The sequence below is a fragment of the Canis lupus genome, chromosome 37, assembly GCF_003254725.2.
Source record: "Canis lupus dingo isolate Sandy chromosome 37, ASM325472v2, whole genome shotgun sequence".
Classification (NCBI taxonomy): domain Eukaryota; kingdom Metazoa; phylum Chordata; class Mammalia; order Carnivora; family Canidae; genus Canis; species Canis lupus.
The window spans coordinates 19,750,203-19,765,337 of record NC_064279.1 but is presented as its reverse complement, the minus strand read 5'-3'; the positions used below and the strand labels follow the sequence as shown (position 1 = coordinate 19,765,337).

Here is a 15,135-nt window from a genome sequence, read left to right as displayed (position 1 = left end):
GATGTGCCCACCTATGTCACTTCCACGAATACTCCTCTTATGGTCCCTTTCATTCTTTTATCTCCCTCCTTGGTTTAAAGTGACTCTTAAAAGTTGAGCTTGAGACACTACACAAGAAAGAGATATTTTTTTCAAGGCCACCATGGGAAATAGAATAGTTGCCTTCCCATTATTCATGTTCTTCCTCTTCCTCACTAACAATCCTGCTTGTTTAGGTTTTGTCCAAATAGCAGTATGTCCACTTAGCTTCTCTTGTAGTAGGAATGCTCGTGGGATATCATTTTGGCCAATAAAATGCAGAAATAATTCTTGGGGAGAACATCTCTTCCCAAATAGAAAGTCAGAGTCTCAGTAGGAGGATGTCTCTTGCTTGCTCTTCTGTTTTCATCTTTCCTTGAATTCAGACAGATGCTTTTAGATATATCAACTTTCTTGTGCCTGAAATGAATAAAATCAACGCAAAACAGATGTGGGTACTGTGGACACCACTACCTCCTGTGGGTTTCTTATATGAGAAAAATCATCCCCTATCTATATAAATTATTGTTAACTATTTTTTGTTACTTGTAACAATGTTTTATGGACTGAAATATAATTTCTCTTGTTTTTGCATTGGATAGAAGGGAAAATGTGGTAGTTATTAAGCAGGAAGATACTATGTGTATTTCTAACCAATTTCTGCAAGTAGAAAGAATAGTATTTTCAAAACCAGTATTTTCAGAGGGAATATCTACTTTTTTTTTTTTTTTCTGGATAATTTAAAGCAATCTGAAAGAATTTACATGTAAGATTAGCCATTGTTCAGGGGAAACAAGTTAGCTGATCAAGGTCAATGTGGAATAAAGAATCAAGTAAAAAATGGCTTTGGTGCATTTTATCCCATGGTCCTGCCACTGTTCCATTGAACCATAAGGTTTTTATTATGTCTTGCTTAGTGTTGTTCTTAAAGAATCATTGACAATTCTATTGACTCCATTTGAGTGGATCAAAGAACATTTTTTTTGTAATTGAAACATTAATTTTAGCTTTCATTTTGTTTTAATTCCTATTGACTTCAGTCAATGTTACGTTGACAAAGAATTTTTCTTAAGAGAGATAAACAAATTAAATATACCAATAAAAGGAAATTGGTTAAATAAATATCATGTAATTTATACTCTGGCATAGCATAGTCTCATTAGAAATAATGTAGAATAATATTAATTACAATTAAATAGACACATCTATACCAAAATGTGAAGAGTGTTTTTCTGAGTATTTATATTATGTATTATATTATGTATTATATTATGAATGGTTGTTTTCCTTTGTATTTTTCAATCTTTTCCAATTTCTGCAATCAATTTATATGACTCAGTAACTGATATTTTAAAAAATGTCGTGGCTATTAACAATGTAACTCCAATGTAACAATGAAAATAGTTTAGGAATAAATCATTTTTACTGACTACCTTTTCATCAACAAAAAAAATGACAAGAAATCTCTGTTTGTTTTAATACAGAAATCCTTAATGGTGGAGTATATGTAGACCAGAACAAATTTCTCTGTTACACAGACACAATTCATTGGCAAGATATTGTTCGGAATCCATGGCCTTCCAACTTGACTCTGGTATCAACAAATGGTAGCTCAGGATGTGAGTAACATTATCTTTTTTAATGTCTCAAAATGTTCTTCTACTTCTTGTGAATACAAACAGCTTAAGTTTATCATTGTATTAATAATATTTTGAATTTTGATGCATCCATTGAAATATTTTGGTTATATATAACAATAATCTTTTACTTCTGATTAACTCTCTTTTGGAAATGATAGCTTTCCTTTTATAAGTTCTCATTTTCTTAACTGATTTCTTTTGCTAAATATTAAATATTTTACTATTTTTCTAATGTCTAAGCATTACAATATCTGAATGTTTAAACATGTGCCCATTGTCCATAAACTTAAAGCTGGTATCTAACTACTGCTTCAATTCTCTGTGACCCATGTACCACTGAGAAAAATGTGATAGGACAAAAATAAACCATCTTATTCCCTATAATATTTTAAATTAAAACAAACAAACAAACTGGTTAACCTTTTAAAATTCCTAAGCCTCCATTTGCCCCTGAAGCCTTCATGGTAATACTTTATACCATTCCAAACACTATACATAGAGAATTACAGATTTCATAGGAGAGATATGTTACATTCTGGCTCTAGTCATTAGCCTAATAAACTACCAATTTCCCATTCTTAAAGTGTATTGTTTCGATCACAGAGGATTTATCAGGTTCAGTGTTTAATATGATTAAATGATAAGCAAGTAATATTTGAACTATATCATTAAAATCTTAGAAATTATTCTGCCTGGAATCTGTTTCATTTTCATAAAGCAGGCTATGTGGTCCTCACATTTATAACTACTGCCATTTGTATGAGAACAGAATCCTTATCAAATATTAACCTGGGTTTTATATTTCTCGTCTATTATTATGTATTTCCCGCCTGAAATCATAACTATCTTCACACAGTTCAATAATTATTTGCAATAGTACTGATTGTGTTATGACACTTTTGTAGAAATCAAACTCCAAGGGACAATTACTAAATTTCATGATGGTCCTAATAATATAATGGGGAAATATGAATATGTTTGATCCAAACTGACAGCTGTGTTTTTAATAAATGGCTAAATTTTTTTAAAGTAGAGTAACATAATTTTCTTGTCACCTTTGAGCAGAAATTTGTATGAGATTTCGTCTTTATAGCGTTCAAGTTGCCTACCTTGTAAAATTACATCTTAATAAAAAATCGAATCTGTTCACACTAACAAGACAAATGATGTGCTTCAGAAATGGCTCCCATTTTCAGTCTGCCCATATTATGGTACATTTTATATTTGGACGGGGGGAGGCAAAGCATAATGATTGCATAAGAGGAAAGGCCTACTGACTTAGCTTATTAGAGCAACCAGCCTATAATGCATGAATGAGACCAGGCAAGAATGAAGCCCAAAACAGAAGCCAAAGGGAAGCCTTACAGGATGTGGAACAGGAAAAGTCTGGGGGGGCGGTCACTGAACTTTCACAGATGGCATCTGTTTGTGCTATTTGTGGACAATTTGGGATGGTTTTGCCTATAATTAGGCAACTGTAGCCACATTTGTTTTGCATGCAAATAATTGCAGGTGCACAAATTATAAATGCAGAGTAGAGGCATAACAAATGCCTTTACAAATTAACCACCAATTGCTTATTGAAGTTTTATTCTTTACATACTAGTTCTTTTTCCTGACACATTAAATATACTGTATGACACTATAGCTAAAAATAATGAATTGGCTGGTCTTTGAATATTGGTTTCCCCCTGATTGAATTTTTTCTTCAACTTCTCCCCATGGGTGAAGACAGGTGTTTTCATGGTTTTAAGTGGGCTCCATATCTAGCATGAAGCCTGACACAGGGCCCGAACTCATGACCCTGAGATCAGTACCTGAGCTGAGATCAAGAGTTAGACCCTTAATCAACTAAGCCACCCAGACACCCCTCCTTTCATGTTTTTTTTTTTTTTTTAAGATTTTATTTACTTATTCAAGAAAGACACAGAGAGAGAGGCAGAGACACAAGCAGAGGGAGAAGCAGGCTCCTTGCAGGGAGCCCGATGTGGGACTCGATCCTGGGTCTCCAGGATCATACCCTGGTCCAAAGGCAGACACTTAACTGCTGAGCCACCCAGGCATCCCTCCTTTCATGGTTTTAAATGCAACTTCTACACTGAAGACTCCCAGAACTATATATCACCAGTCACCCAAATTGAAAATCTGGTGGTCATCATATACTTCACCTTCTCCTTGGTTCATGGCATTTATTTAATCATTAAATCATACTGAATTTGCCTTTTTCTTGATTTTACATATTTCTTATTGCCATAGCTCTAGTTCAAGGCTCCATCCATTGTCTGAGTTACTCAAAACAATCTCTGAATTCTTAATTTTTGAGGCCACACTGTTCAGTCTGGTGAAACCAAGAGCTTCCTTCTTATAATATTTTTTAAATGAATAAAAGGAAAAAAATAAATGTTTTATCATAAATGTATAAAAATCAATAAATTAATAAAGTAAATTGTAAAGGATCACAAGGAAAATAAATTATACTGAAATACACTTATTAGTATATTTAAAAATAATTATGCTATATGGTCATATGCTTCTTTATTAATGTGTTAAATTTAAAAATCTAATCATAGGATTAATAGATAATGTAGTTTTGTAGCAGTGATACACCTAAATATTATTTTTTTAAAAGATTTTTTGTTTATTTATTTTCGGGAGTAGCAGGGAGAGAGCATGAAATAGGAGGAGGTAGAGAGGGAGAAACAGACTCTCCACTGAGCAGGGAGCCCAATGTGGGACTTAATGCCAGGATCCTGGGATCATAACGTAAGCTGAAGGCAGATGGTTAGCCAATGGAGCCACCCAGGTGCCCCCTAAATATTATTTTAAAAAGGACAGTCATTGAGGTGCCTGGGTGGCTCAGTGGATGAACATCTGCCTTTGGCTCAGGCCGTGATCCTGGAGTCCCAGGATCAAGTCCCACACTGGGCTCCCTGCATGGAGCATGCTTCTCCCTCTGCCTATGTCTCTGCCTCTCTGTGTGTGTGTTATTTCATGAATAAATAAGTAAAATCTTTTTTAACAATTTAAAAAATAAAATAAAATAAGATAAAAAGGACAATCACTTTAATAAATGGTATGGGGAAAATTGGATTTTCACATGTACAAGGTTGAACTTAGGCTTTAACCTTACACTAAATGTAAGAAATTAACTCATAATAGATTAAAGACCTAAACACAAAACCATAAACTATAAAACTCCTAGAAGAAAACATGGAGGAAAAGCTTCATGACATTGGATTTGGCAGTAATTCTTAGAGCTGCCCCCAAAAGCAAAGACAACAAAAGCAAAAATAGAAAAACAAGGCTACCTCAAACTTAAAAACTTTGGTGCATCAAAGGACATGATCAGCAAGCAAAGTGAAAAGGCAACTTACAGAATGGGAGAAAAATTTACAAATCATATATCTCAGAAGGGGTTAATATTTAGACTATATAAAGAATTTTTACAACTCAGCAACAAAAAACTTGATTCAGAAGTGGAGTTGGATTTCAAATGGCATTTCTCGAAAGATGATATACAAATGGCCAACAACCATATGAAGACACTCAACATTGCTTTGATTTGAAATCCAAATCCAAGCCATGAGATATCACCTTACAACCATTAGAATGACTGTTATCAAAATAATAGAGAATGACAAGTGTTGTTGAAGATATGAAGAATTTGAAACCTCTGTGCACTGTTGGTGGGATTTTAAAGTTGTAAAATAGCTATGGAAAATAGTACAGTGGTTCCTCAAAAGTTAATAATAGAACTACCATATAATCCACAACTCCACTTCGTGTCATGTATCCAAAAGAACTGAAAGCAGAATCACAAAGCATTATTTGCACACCTATGTTTATAGTAAGTAGCATTATTTATAATAACCAAGAAGGGGAAGCATCCCAAATGTCCATTGATGAAGGAATGCATGAACAAAAATGTAGTGTGTGTGTGTGTGTGTGTGTGTGTGTGTGTGTGTGTATACGTTATTCAGCCTTAAAAAAGGAAGGAAATTACGACATATGTACAGCATGGATGAACTTTGGTGACATTTTACTAAGCAAAGTAATACAGTCACAAAAAGACTGTATGTCTAACTTATATGAGGTATCTAGAGCATTTAGGTATCTAGAGTGACCAAATTCATAGAATCTGAAAGAAGAATGGTAGTTACCAGGGGCTGGGAGTGTTGGGAAATGAGGAATTTCTGTTTAATGAGTATAGAGTTTCAGTTTTGCAAGATGAAAAAGTTTTGTAGATCTATTCCATAACAATGTAAAAATACTTAACACTACTGAGCTATACACTTAAAAATGGTTAGGACAGGAGATGCCTGGGTGGCTCAGTTAGTTAAACATCTAACTTTTGCTTTCAGCTCAGTTCGGGATCTCATGGATCCTGCGATTGAGCCTCGATTGGGGCTCCCTGCTCAGTGGGGACTCTGCTTGAAGATTCTCTCCCTCTGCTCCTCTCCCCACTCATACACACACTCTATCTCTCCCTAAAACAAATAAGTAAATGCGTCTTTATTTTTTTTTTTAAGTAAATGCGTCTTTAAAAAAAAGGTTATGACAGTAGATTTTATGTTGTGCATTTTTACTGCAAAAAGGAAGGAAGAAAGGAAGGAAGGAGGGAACGAAGGGAAGGAGAGGGAGAGGGAAAGAGGAAGGGGAAGGGAGGAGACAGGACGGGAGGAAAGAAAGAGAAAGAAAGAGAGAAATCTGTAAAAACCAGAATGCAGTATGAATACATCTATAGTTTCTATTCATCAGTGTGGCCGGTACCACTTCTATTCATAATTGTTGAAAATCATATATTTAAGAAGAGGTTAATGTGGATAATAATGTAACAATTCCTCATTCAAGGACCTCCTGAATTATATCCATAATCCCTTTAGGGGCCCCTGGCCTTCTGGTTAAGAGCCCCCTGTTTAACTACTCTTCTTGCCTCCAATCCAGCTGACAAAGTGCCACCAAGAGCCCTATTTAATGGATATCCAGCTATGACCCTGTCTAAAAACCATGTCATGACACCTGACTGATGTAGGGTCAGTTCTTAACAAAACCAAAGTCCTAGAGTTCTTAGAAGATTCCTGCTTATTTCTTTCCTTAAATGGAATGAGTTCTTTTTTTTTTTTTTTTATAATATTTTTTTTTTTAAGTTTTATTTATTTATGATAGTCACAGAGAGAGAAAGAGAGGCAGAGACACAGGCAGAGGGAGAAGCAGGCTCCATGCACCGGGAGCCCGACGTGGGATTCGATCCCGGGTCTCCAGGATCGCGCCCTGGGCCAAAGGCAGGCGCCAAACCGCTGCGCCACCCAGGGATCCCCTGGAATGAGTTCTTAAAATTAATTTGTCTGTACTGCCTTTCCTTTTCTGTTAGACTAAATTTTGTTACACTTTAAGACACCCATCAATTGTTATCTCTTCTAAGAAGTGTTCTCTTCCGTAGGCTGGATTAGGTAACTTCTCCCCACCCCCATAACTCCAGAAGCCTAGTGCTGAAACCTGTCATTCTGTCTCACTATAAAATGAAAGTCCTTGAAGAACAAGGCCCAGGTCATCATTTTGTCCTGTTTTAGTACATAATTGATGGATAAAAGTTTTATACTGAATAGACAAATAGATAAAATAGATCAGTTCACAAATAAGAAAGTCAGATGAATCTAAGTAATATTTTCTTCTATTCATCATTTATATATAAAAGTTATAATCCATAGACAGGTAGCTTATTCATTTTAAGGTTTTTCAGGTAAAAACTGACAACCTACATCTGTGTGCTTAATCTGATTTATAACTATATATATAAGTTATACTATTTCTGTTATATTTAAGTTCCCATATATATTTTATTATAAGATAAATATATATGTCTGCTTTTCCTTTAGTGTAAAGAGACTAATTTGTGTGGTACTTATAAATCTATAATCATAGAATTTTGACAAATAATCTTAGAGTATTTGATTCTTAAGTGATATTTTGCGAAGTATTTCTTAAAGTAGTCCTTTGTTTTTTTATAATACTACTTCTTAATACAAAAAAAAGCAAAATCTTTTTAAGAGCAACCTGGATTTTTATTGATATGACCTTGGACTATAATTGGAATAATGAAGAAAAGGCTTGATGTGTCTAGAAAAGAAAGTTTTAAATGATACCACTCTTTTAAATATATATGATTTAAGGATAACTATAATCAAATTGTATTTTCCAAAATACTTGAGTTATCTGGATCTGAACTTTAGCAAGATGAGGGAGAGATGAGTGTTCTTTTTATCATACAAATCCCTAGCAAGATTTACCTAACATTCTTGGATAGGTTTATTAATAGTGCTCATTCAATAAACTACCATTCAGAGTAAAAAAAATCATATAGTAAATGATGTTTTACTTACTTGGAATACTTCTAATAACTGCCATCAACCACAAGGATGTCAAAACGATGGAACTTAGTTGTCTTTGAAAAATTAAGCAAATAGGAATATACCAGAACATGAATATAGAATAATAGACAATAATATTCACCAAGAAGAAGATTGTGTATTTAAGAGAATGTCACTAAACTGGCTAGTTTGAAAACTCGCAAAGCCTCTTATTAGCTATTTGGCCTTGGACAAGTCACTTAAGCTGTCAGCACCTCCATTTCTGCATCTGAAAAAGGAGAGTCTAGAGCAGAGCTGAGCTGAGCTCTTGGGTTTCAAGGTTTTAAGTCAAAGAACCCATCAGAAGGTACCAGTCAAGCTTTCAATCACCTATCCTGATAGTAGAAGCAAGAGGCCAAACGGGAGAAAGCACCAACTGCTCCACTGTCCGTTTATTCTCCAAAGGCAGCTCCAGGAGAGGGTCAGGTGGATCAGATTGATCAGCACATCCATGGGAAATTGCCTCACTGCTGAGGGAGCCCCAGATACAGGCCTCTGAAATTTTCTCCTCTGTTGGAGCCAGAGAGCAGGTTGAAAGGAGAGAAAGAAGGGCCAGAGTTCTGAGTACTGAGTCAGAGTAGAGAAAGAAGTGTTCCCTCCCCTCCCTGCGCTTTCCAGCAAAGCCACCTGAGGAGGGCCTCTCTCAAAGGCATTGGATGGACAGAGGAAAGTGATCTAGGAAAATTGCTATGCCTAAGCCCATGGCTTATTAGAGAGCCCTGAGTTTTCCTGGACTTAGTGACCACAATGCATTGGCTGCTCACCAAGCTTTCTGTTGTGAGACCTGCCAGGGTAAAATAAAGCCTTTTGAGTTGCCTGTGGTCAAGCTTGAAAGATCACACATAGATTTTTGGGCCAGGAGCTAATATTACCAACTTCATAGAGCTATTATGAGGAATAAATAAGTTCACATGTGTCAAAATCTGGGTGATTTCTTATGGTAAAGGAATAAAGTGACTTCTAATTTTGATTTATTTCTCCATATGCATTAACCATATGTGGACAGAAATAATTTTGTGGTATGTGTATTATATATTAATTAGTCAACACTTTATTTTGTTTCCATTTCACCTATAGTACTTTGATAGTACTTTGTAGTACTTTGTAGCTTGAGCCCACTGAGGCATCACAGGATCAAACCTCAGACGCCCCAGATCCTGCGGTCCTTTCTTCAGCTTATGCCAGATGCACCCCTCACGCTCAGTGGCTTTCTAAAACCAAATACAGGTTTCCCCCACCATTCAAAAAGTAGAAAGTTCCTAATGAAATCTTTCAAAGCAAAATGGCCTAAAGCAAAGAGTGTCCCCAGCTTTTCAAAAGTTTGTAGTCTGTGCGTTTCCGTTTATGAAAGACCATTAGTACAGTAACAGCATGTGTGTGTGTGTGTGTGTGTGTGTGTGTGTGTGTGTGAGAAAGTAAAAGTCCTTTTCCATTTCTTTTGGATAACAAACAGGTACTAATGTAGGTTTTCACAAAGCGAAGTGGCCTATTGTGAACTTTTGGCAAGTGTAGGATGCCTATACCGCCTAATTACAGAAGTGGAAATGTGGGGGACTTGGCAAATTCATAAAAACATTATATTCATAAACAACTCCAGGACTAACCATGTGTTTAACCCAGATGTTCAACCTGCCATGTAACCATTAGTAAAACTTAAAATTATGTTTTTCTTTTTATATATATATATATTTTTAATGACGCTCTTATCCTAATAACTGTCCATTCCTAACTAATATTGCATGTTGTGTACCACATAAGTAATTTTCTTGAACTAGAAAATAATTAAACCTCGGAGTAGAATTAAATCTGATTTTCTTAGTTTATCAACTTTTATTACTCCTTCAGTGTCAAAAATGTTTGCATTAAATAGACACACTCTTCTAAGTTTGGCATTTTGTAGTTACAGAGTGAAAAACAAAGTAGCAAGAAAGATTATCCACAGTGCATTTCAGCACAGCTTCAGTGTATTCTATATGCACACATCCATTTTTATATAAATGCATATTATAGAAACAAGTCATTCACAGTGTTTTATTTTTTAAATGAATTTCTTTTTTATAAGATTTATATTTATTTATTCATTAGAGACACAGAGAGAGAGAGAGAGAGAGAGGCAGAGACACAGGCAGAGGGAGAAGCAGGCTCCATGCAGGGAGCCCGATGTGGGACTCGATCCTCAGTCTCCAGGATCACACTCTGGGCTGAAGGCGGCGCTAAACTGCTGAGCCACCGAGGCTGCCCGTGCACAGTGTTTTATTTTTTTTTATTTTATTTATTTATTTATTTATTTTTGTGCACAGTGTTTTAAAAGATTTTTTTGAAAAGAAAAGTTTTAATTATGAGAATAGAAAAATGTGAAAAACAGAAAAGATAAATGAACATATGTAAATCCAAAAGACAGGTTGAAATGATTTAGAAAATACATTCTTCATGAGTACAATCTAGTAGAACAAAAACCAAAAGATATAAAGATCACTTATGAATGTAGATACAATTATTTTAAATAAAATATTAACAAACAAGTAACAATTGAGGAATGTATTTAAAATGTAAGAGCAAATAGCAACTCTTACATTTTTAATACTGTTATTGAAAAGTAAGGACTTGAAAATGATCCATTTTGGAGAAGACCTTTATTGCTACATTTATAAGAAGAGAATTGACTGAAATTCACTCCAGGATAAACTTATATTTAAGAAAATTCATTATAAGATGCAAGCAGATTATGCTTGCTAGCTTGTTTTAGTTGTTGCTGTTTTTCTTTTGCTGTCCCTTAGCTTCTTAGGAGAAAAGTGCATTGTTTTACTTTTTGATAAATTTTTCATGACAGATTTTTATTTTCTTCATATGTAATAGCTTCCCCTCAAACCAACGTTCTAGTCAAATACTATATATATAATTAAAGACATATGACTTTTGCTTTCTGGAGAATGAATATTCCTTAACAGTACCTGAACCCCAAGCAGCAGAAAAAAAAAAAATTCTCTCATCATAGGCCTTCCTTAGTTTATCCCAGTCCTCCTATTTAGCACACATTACATGTGCTATTTTATTTTATTTCTATATATATATTGCAGATATATGTATGTATTTGTACATAATAAATACATGCATAGCATAAACATTTTATATAAATGTGTATATGCACACACACACATATATACATACATTGGTCTCAAGAGCTTGTGATTATAAATTAGTTTCTACTTTTCTTTTATATAATCCACCTAAAATCTGGAATAAATTCCATAGTCTCTCTACCCTTGCCTGTCCTCTTATTGCCAGCTTCAGCCTCTGCTACCAATCATTCCCGTAACCTCACAGTGGTGCTGGGTACTTTCTCAGCTTCTCTAAAGACCCACTGTGTCCCCAATTTCCTCAAAGCATAAATGAGACTAGTTATTAGCATGATTTTGCTAATGATAATAATAATAATAATAATAATAATAATAATAATAATAATAGCTATTTGTCGGGGTGAGAGTAGCAGGGAAGCCCAAACTTGACTTTTGCATTCCTGCTTATGAAGTGAGGCTACTAGGACCCTTGGACCATTCCCAAACCTTAAGGATGGATTTCCTTTGTTTTCCTCTAGGTCCCTTCTTCAGGCAAAGGTTCATCTCATTTTCTGTTTTTGAGCTAATGGAAACATCAGTTTGTCACATAAGGAAATGTCCATTTCAGACTGAGATTATACATAGCGTGGCTTCCTTAGAAAAGTTTTAATAGTACATTTCCCAAAAGCAGTGCTTCTTCAGTCTAAGATCAGACCATATCCGTGGAGTGTTAGTAAATGTTTCATAACAAGTTTTCAAAAAATTGCGGGGAAACACTCCAACTTGAGGACTTGCTAATTTTCATGGTATAAACATTCTTAACATTTTCTCTTTTCAGCAATCAGTGTGGATTTTGGAAGAAATGCCCAGGTAGCAGACCATTATGTACTATGTCCACCATGCAGATTCAATGGATATAAACTCAATCATATAAATTGGAGTAAAAATTGTAAACTAGTCAGAAAACAATGAATTTTAAATACATATTACCTTTGCTTTAATGAAATTTAATTGTGGGTTTATGTAATTTAATATTTAGTAATGGCTATATTCAACAACCAGATCTGGAAATTCTAGAAAATCCAACAATCAGCTGTATATATACACTACTGCCATGTGTGAACATCATTAATCCTGTAGAGGCAAATTCTGGGCTAAGGAAATTAAGCCCACACATCATGCATGGTATGAACTGATTGTGGCTTCTTGGGTCCTACAGGCAAATGCTGAATAAAACACACATGTACACACACAACTCAGTGAACAATGACCTATTTAAGAACAAGACAATTTTACTAAAAATTTATAGAGGGAAAATATCTGACCCTTCAGGGTAATATTCTGCTAATATTTTTTATTTAAATTATTAAAATAGTATACTTCTGCATTCATGTTAACTTCTTGCACTAAAAATTTTCTGAAGAATGTTGGAATGAAAGAGCTTAATGAAATGGTTCTTCTAAGAGTAAACTGAGTTTCTATCTCAAAGATGAATCTCCCTGTACCCCCACAAGCATACTGGTCTAACTCTTAAGGTAGTCAGTTTTCCACCATCAAATCAATGCAATGCCTGTTGGAAGAAAAATCACTATTATGTAAAGTGACAGCAATGATATTGTGTAGCACCAAAAAAGGACAAAGTTCTTTATGTCCAGAGAATACTGGCTTGATATAGGATTTCTATGTTAGTAAAAGGATTAGAAAAGCCTCTTTTGATGAATATATTTCAGATCACATGCAGATTCAAAACTGGCCTAAAATGTATGAGTTTGCTGCAAATAAGCCAACTGACAAAGATACGATTCCCTGTTAGAGAATATGTAGCTCTCTGTTATTTGAAATTTTTGTCACTAATTGTAACAGTAATTTGCTTTAAGCACCTGTGATCTTGGCCTGATAGATCACAGGCATTTAAAAAAAAAATCCTATTTCTAATTCTTATAGAAATTCTATAAAGTAGGTGTTAAGAGCCCCATTTAGGGTGGATCAGAACCTTGGCATCTTAGAATTTATAGTAATCAGAACTCAACATCTTCCAGTGAATGGTCAAAGAGATTAAAATCTCATGAAATAGCAGGTCACTGGATTCCACTTGTACAGTTAGGGACAGATTTCTGATTTTATTGTTTCTCTAAAACTTATTTTTAAATAAATTTTAACATGCCTTTTCGCTAAAAGAATTTTCATCAAAAACATTTATCATTATTTAAATAAAAATTGCTGATATTTATGAAGAAGGTTTTCACACTGTTCAGACAGAATGGAGAAAGGTTAAGAAACCAAAATAGCCAGATATCCTTTGAAAGAGTCACATGAAATGATAAGTTTGGGGAATTGGGGATTTTTGTCACTGAAAGGCATCTTTATTACTGGGTCAAAAAAAAGTAATAAGAGCTACACACTTGTTTAAATTGGATGACAGTCACAGAAAATCTTGTCCATGTAAACCTAATCAAAAAATGTTTTCCAGATGTCCATGGATGCATGAATGGATAAGCAACACATGGTTATACACATGCAGTGGAATATTATTCTGCCTTAAAAAGGAAGGAAATTCTGACATATGCTACAACATAGATGAACTTTGAGGACATTACACTAAGTAAAATAAGCCAGTCATATAAAAAGACAAATACTATACGATTCTACTTATATACAATACTTAGAATAGTCAAAATCATAAACACAAAAAATATAGTAGTGGTTTGCAGGGGCTGGAGGGAGAGGAGAATAGGGAGATTTTGTTTAATGAGTGAATTGTTTTAGTTTTAGTTTTAGAAGATGAAATGCGTTATGTGAATATATGGTGTTGACTGATGCAAAACAATGTGAATATATTTAATACTACAGAACTGTACACTTAAAAATGGTTAAGATGGTAAATTTTGTGTTATGTTTATTTTTCCACAATAAAAAATACAGTCAAAAACGTAAAGTGAGGAGCATTAATGTGAATTGATTACCAGTAAGAGACATCTGGTGATCTTCCACGTTGCTTTCATTCTGTTTTTTTTTTTTTTCTTTTCTGTAATTAAAAAAAAACAAATGTACCCTTATATAAAGTTTTAAAGTCATCCTACTCTATGAGGATGTACAAATAATTCTAAGCCTGGAGGAATTAGCTGTACAGGTTGAAATGCTAAGTTGATGGAAACCACTTAAATTTTCAGAAAGGAAGAAACTCATTGATTGAAATAGCAAGTACCTGATTAATGTAAAAGAGATTTACAAAACATTCCATAGTTTTTTTTTTTTAATTTTAAGTCCAGTTAGTTAACAGGGTGTTATACTAGTTTTAGGTATATAATATAGTAATATAACACTTCCATACATCACCCAGTGCTCATCACAAGTGCCCTCCTTAATCCCCATCACCTAGTTCTTCCATCCCCTCACCCATCTCCCCTCTGGTAACCAGCAATTTGTTCTCTCTAGCTAAGAGTCTGTTTCTTGGTTTGCCACTCTCTTCTTTCCCTTTGCTGGTTTGTTTTGTTTTCTTAAATTCCACATATGACTGAAGTCATTCTATAGTTGATTTTTTTAAACATAAAACTCTGATTTTACATTTGGGGTTTAAAACAACTATGTAAAATTGAATGAAAATTATGCCAAATCCACTCAATGCTACCCTCTTCTATTTTTCTCTGATTCGTTTACTCTCTAAAGGGTTAAGAGTGATTGTGTGTGTGTCTGTGCCCTGTTCTGCAACCCTCATCCGTAGGTTTTATTATCATTCACATATGTATTCCCATTTTACTAATGAAAGTGGCTTTGTGGAACTCAGTTGCACAATTAATTACAATTTAAATACGTTATTCTTTTTCTTTTCTAATTTCTCATCACTTAGAGAAAGCTAGGAAGCAAAAGGAAGGTGTTTACAAGTAACTGAACATTGTCTATTCAAGTTTCCCTTTCTATAACATTTGCAAAGTTTTACCTATGTCCTCCCTCTCCTATTGGTGTCCTGTCATGAAGCCACTTTTATTTCAAAGTTTGGAGCAGAGATGTTTCCAC

The 15,135-nt window shown here is 34.5% G+C and overlaps 1 protein-coding gene across 8 annotated transcripts in view; it reads left to right on the top strand.

Annotated features, from left to right (window-relative positions):
- The window catches only part of ERBB4 (erb-b2 receptor tyrosine kinase 4), a 1,110,465-nt gene that overhangs the window by 735,931 nt on the left and 359,399 nt on the right, over positions 1 to 15,135 (top strand). For all 8 annotated transcript variants that reach the window (XM_025441721.3, XM_025441718.3, XM_025441722.3 and 5 more), the window contains one exon: positions 1,503 to 1,637. In XM_025441721.3, coding sequence (XP_025297506.1) covers positions 1,503 to 1,637 — 135 coding nt within the window. The remainder of the gene's footprint in view (positions 1 to 1,502; positions 1,638 to 15,135) is intronic.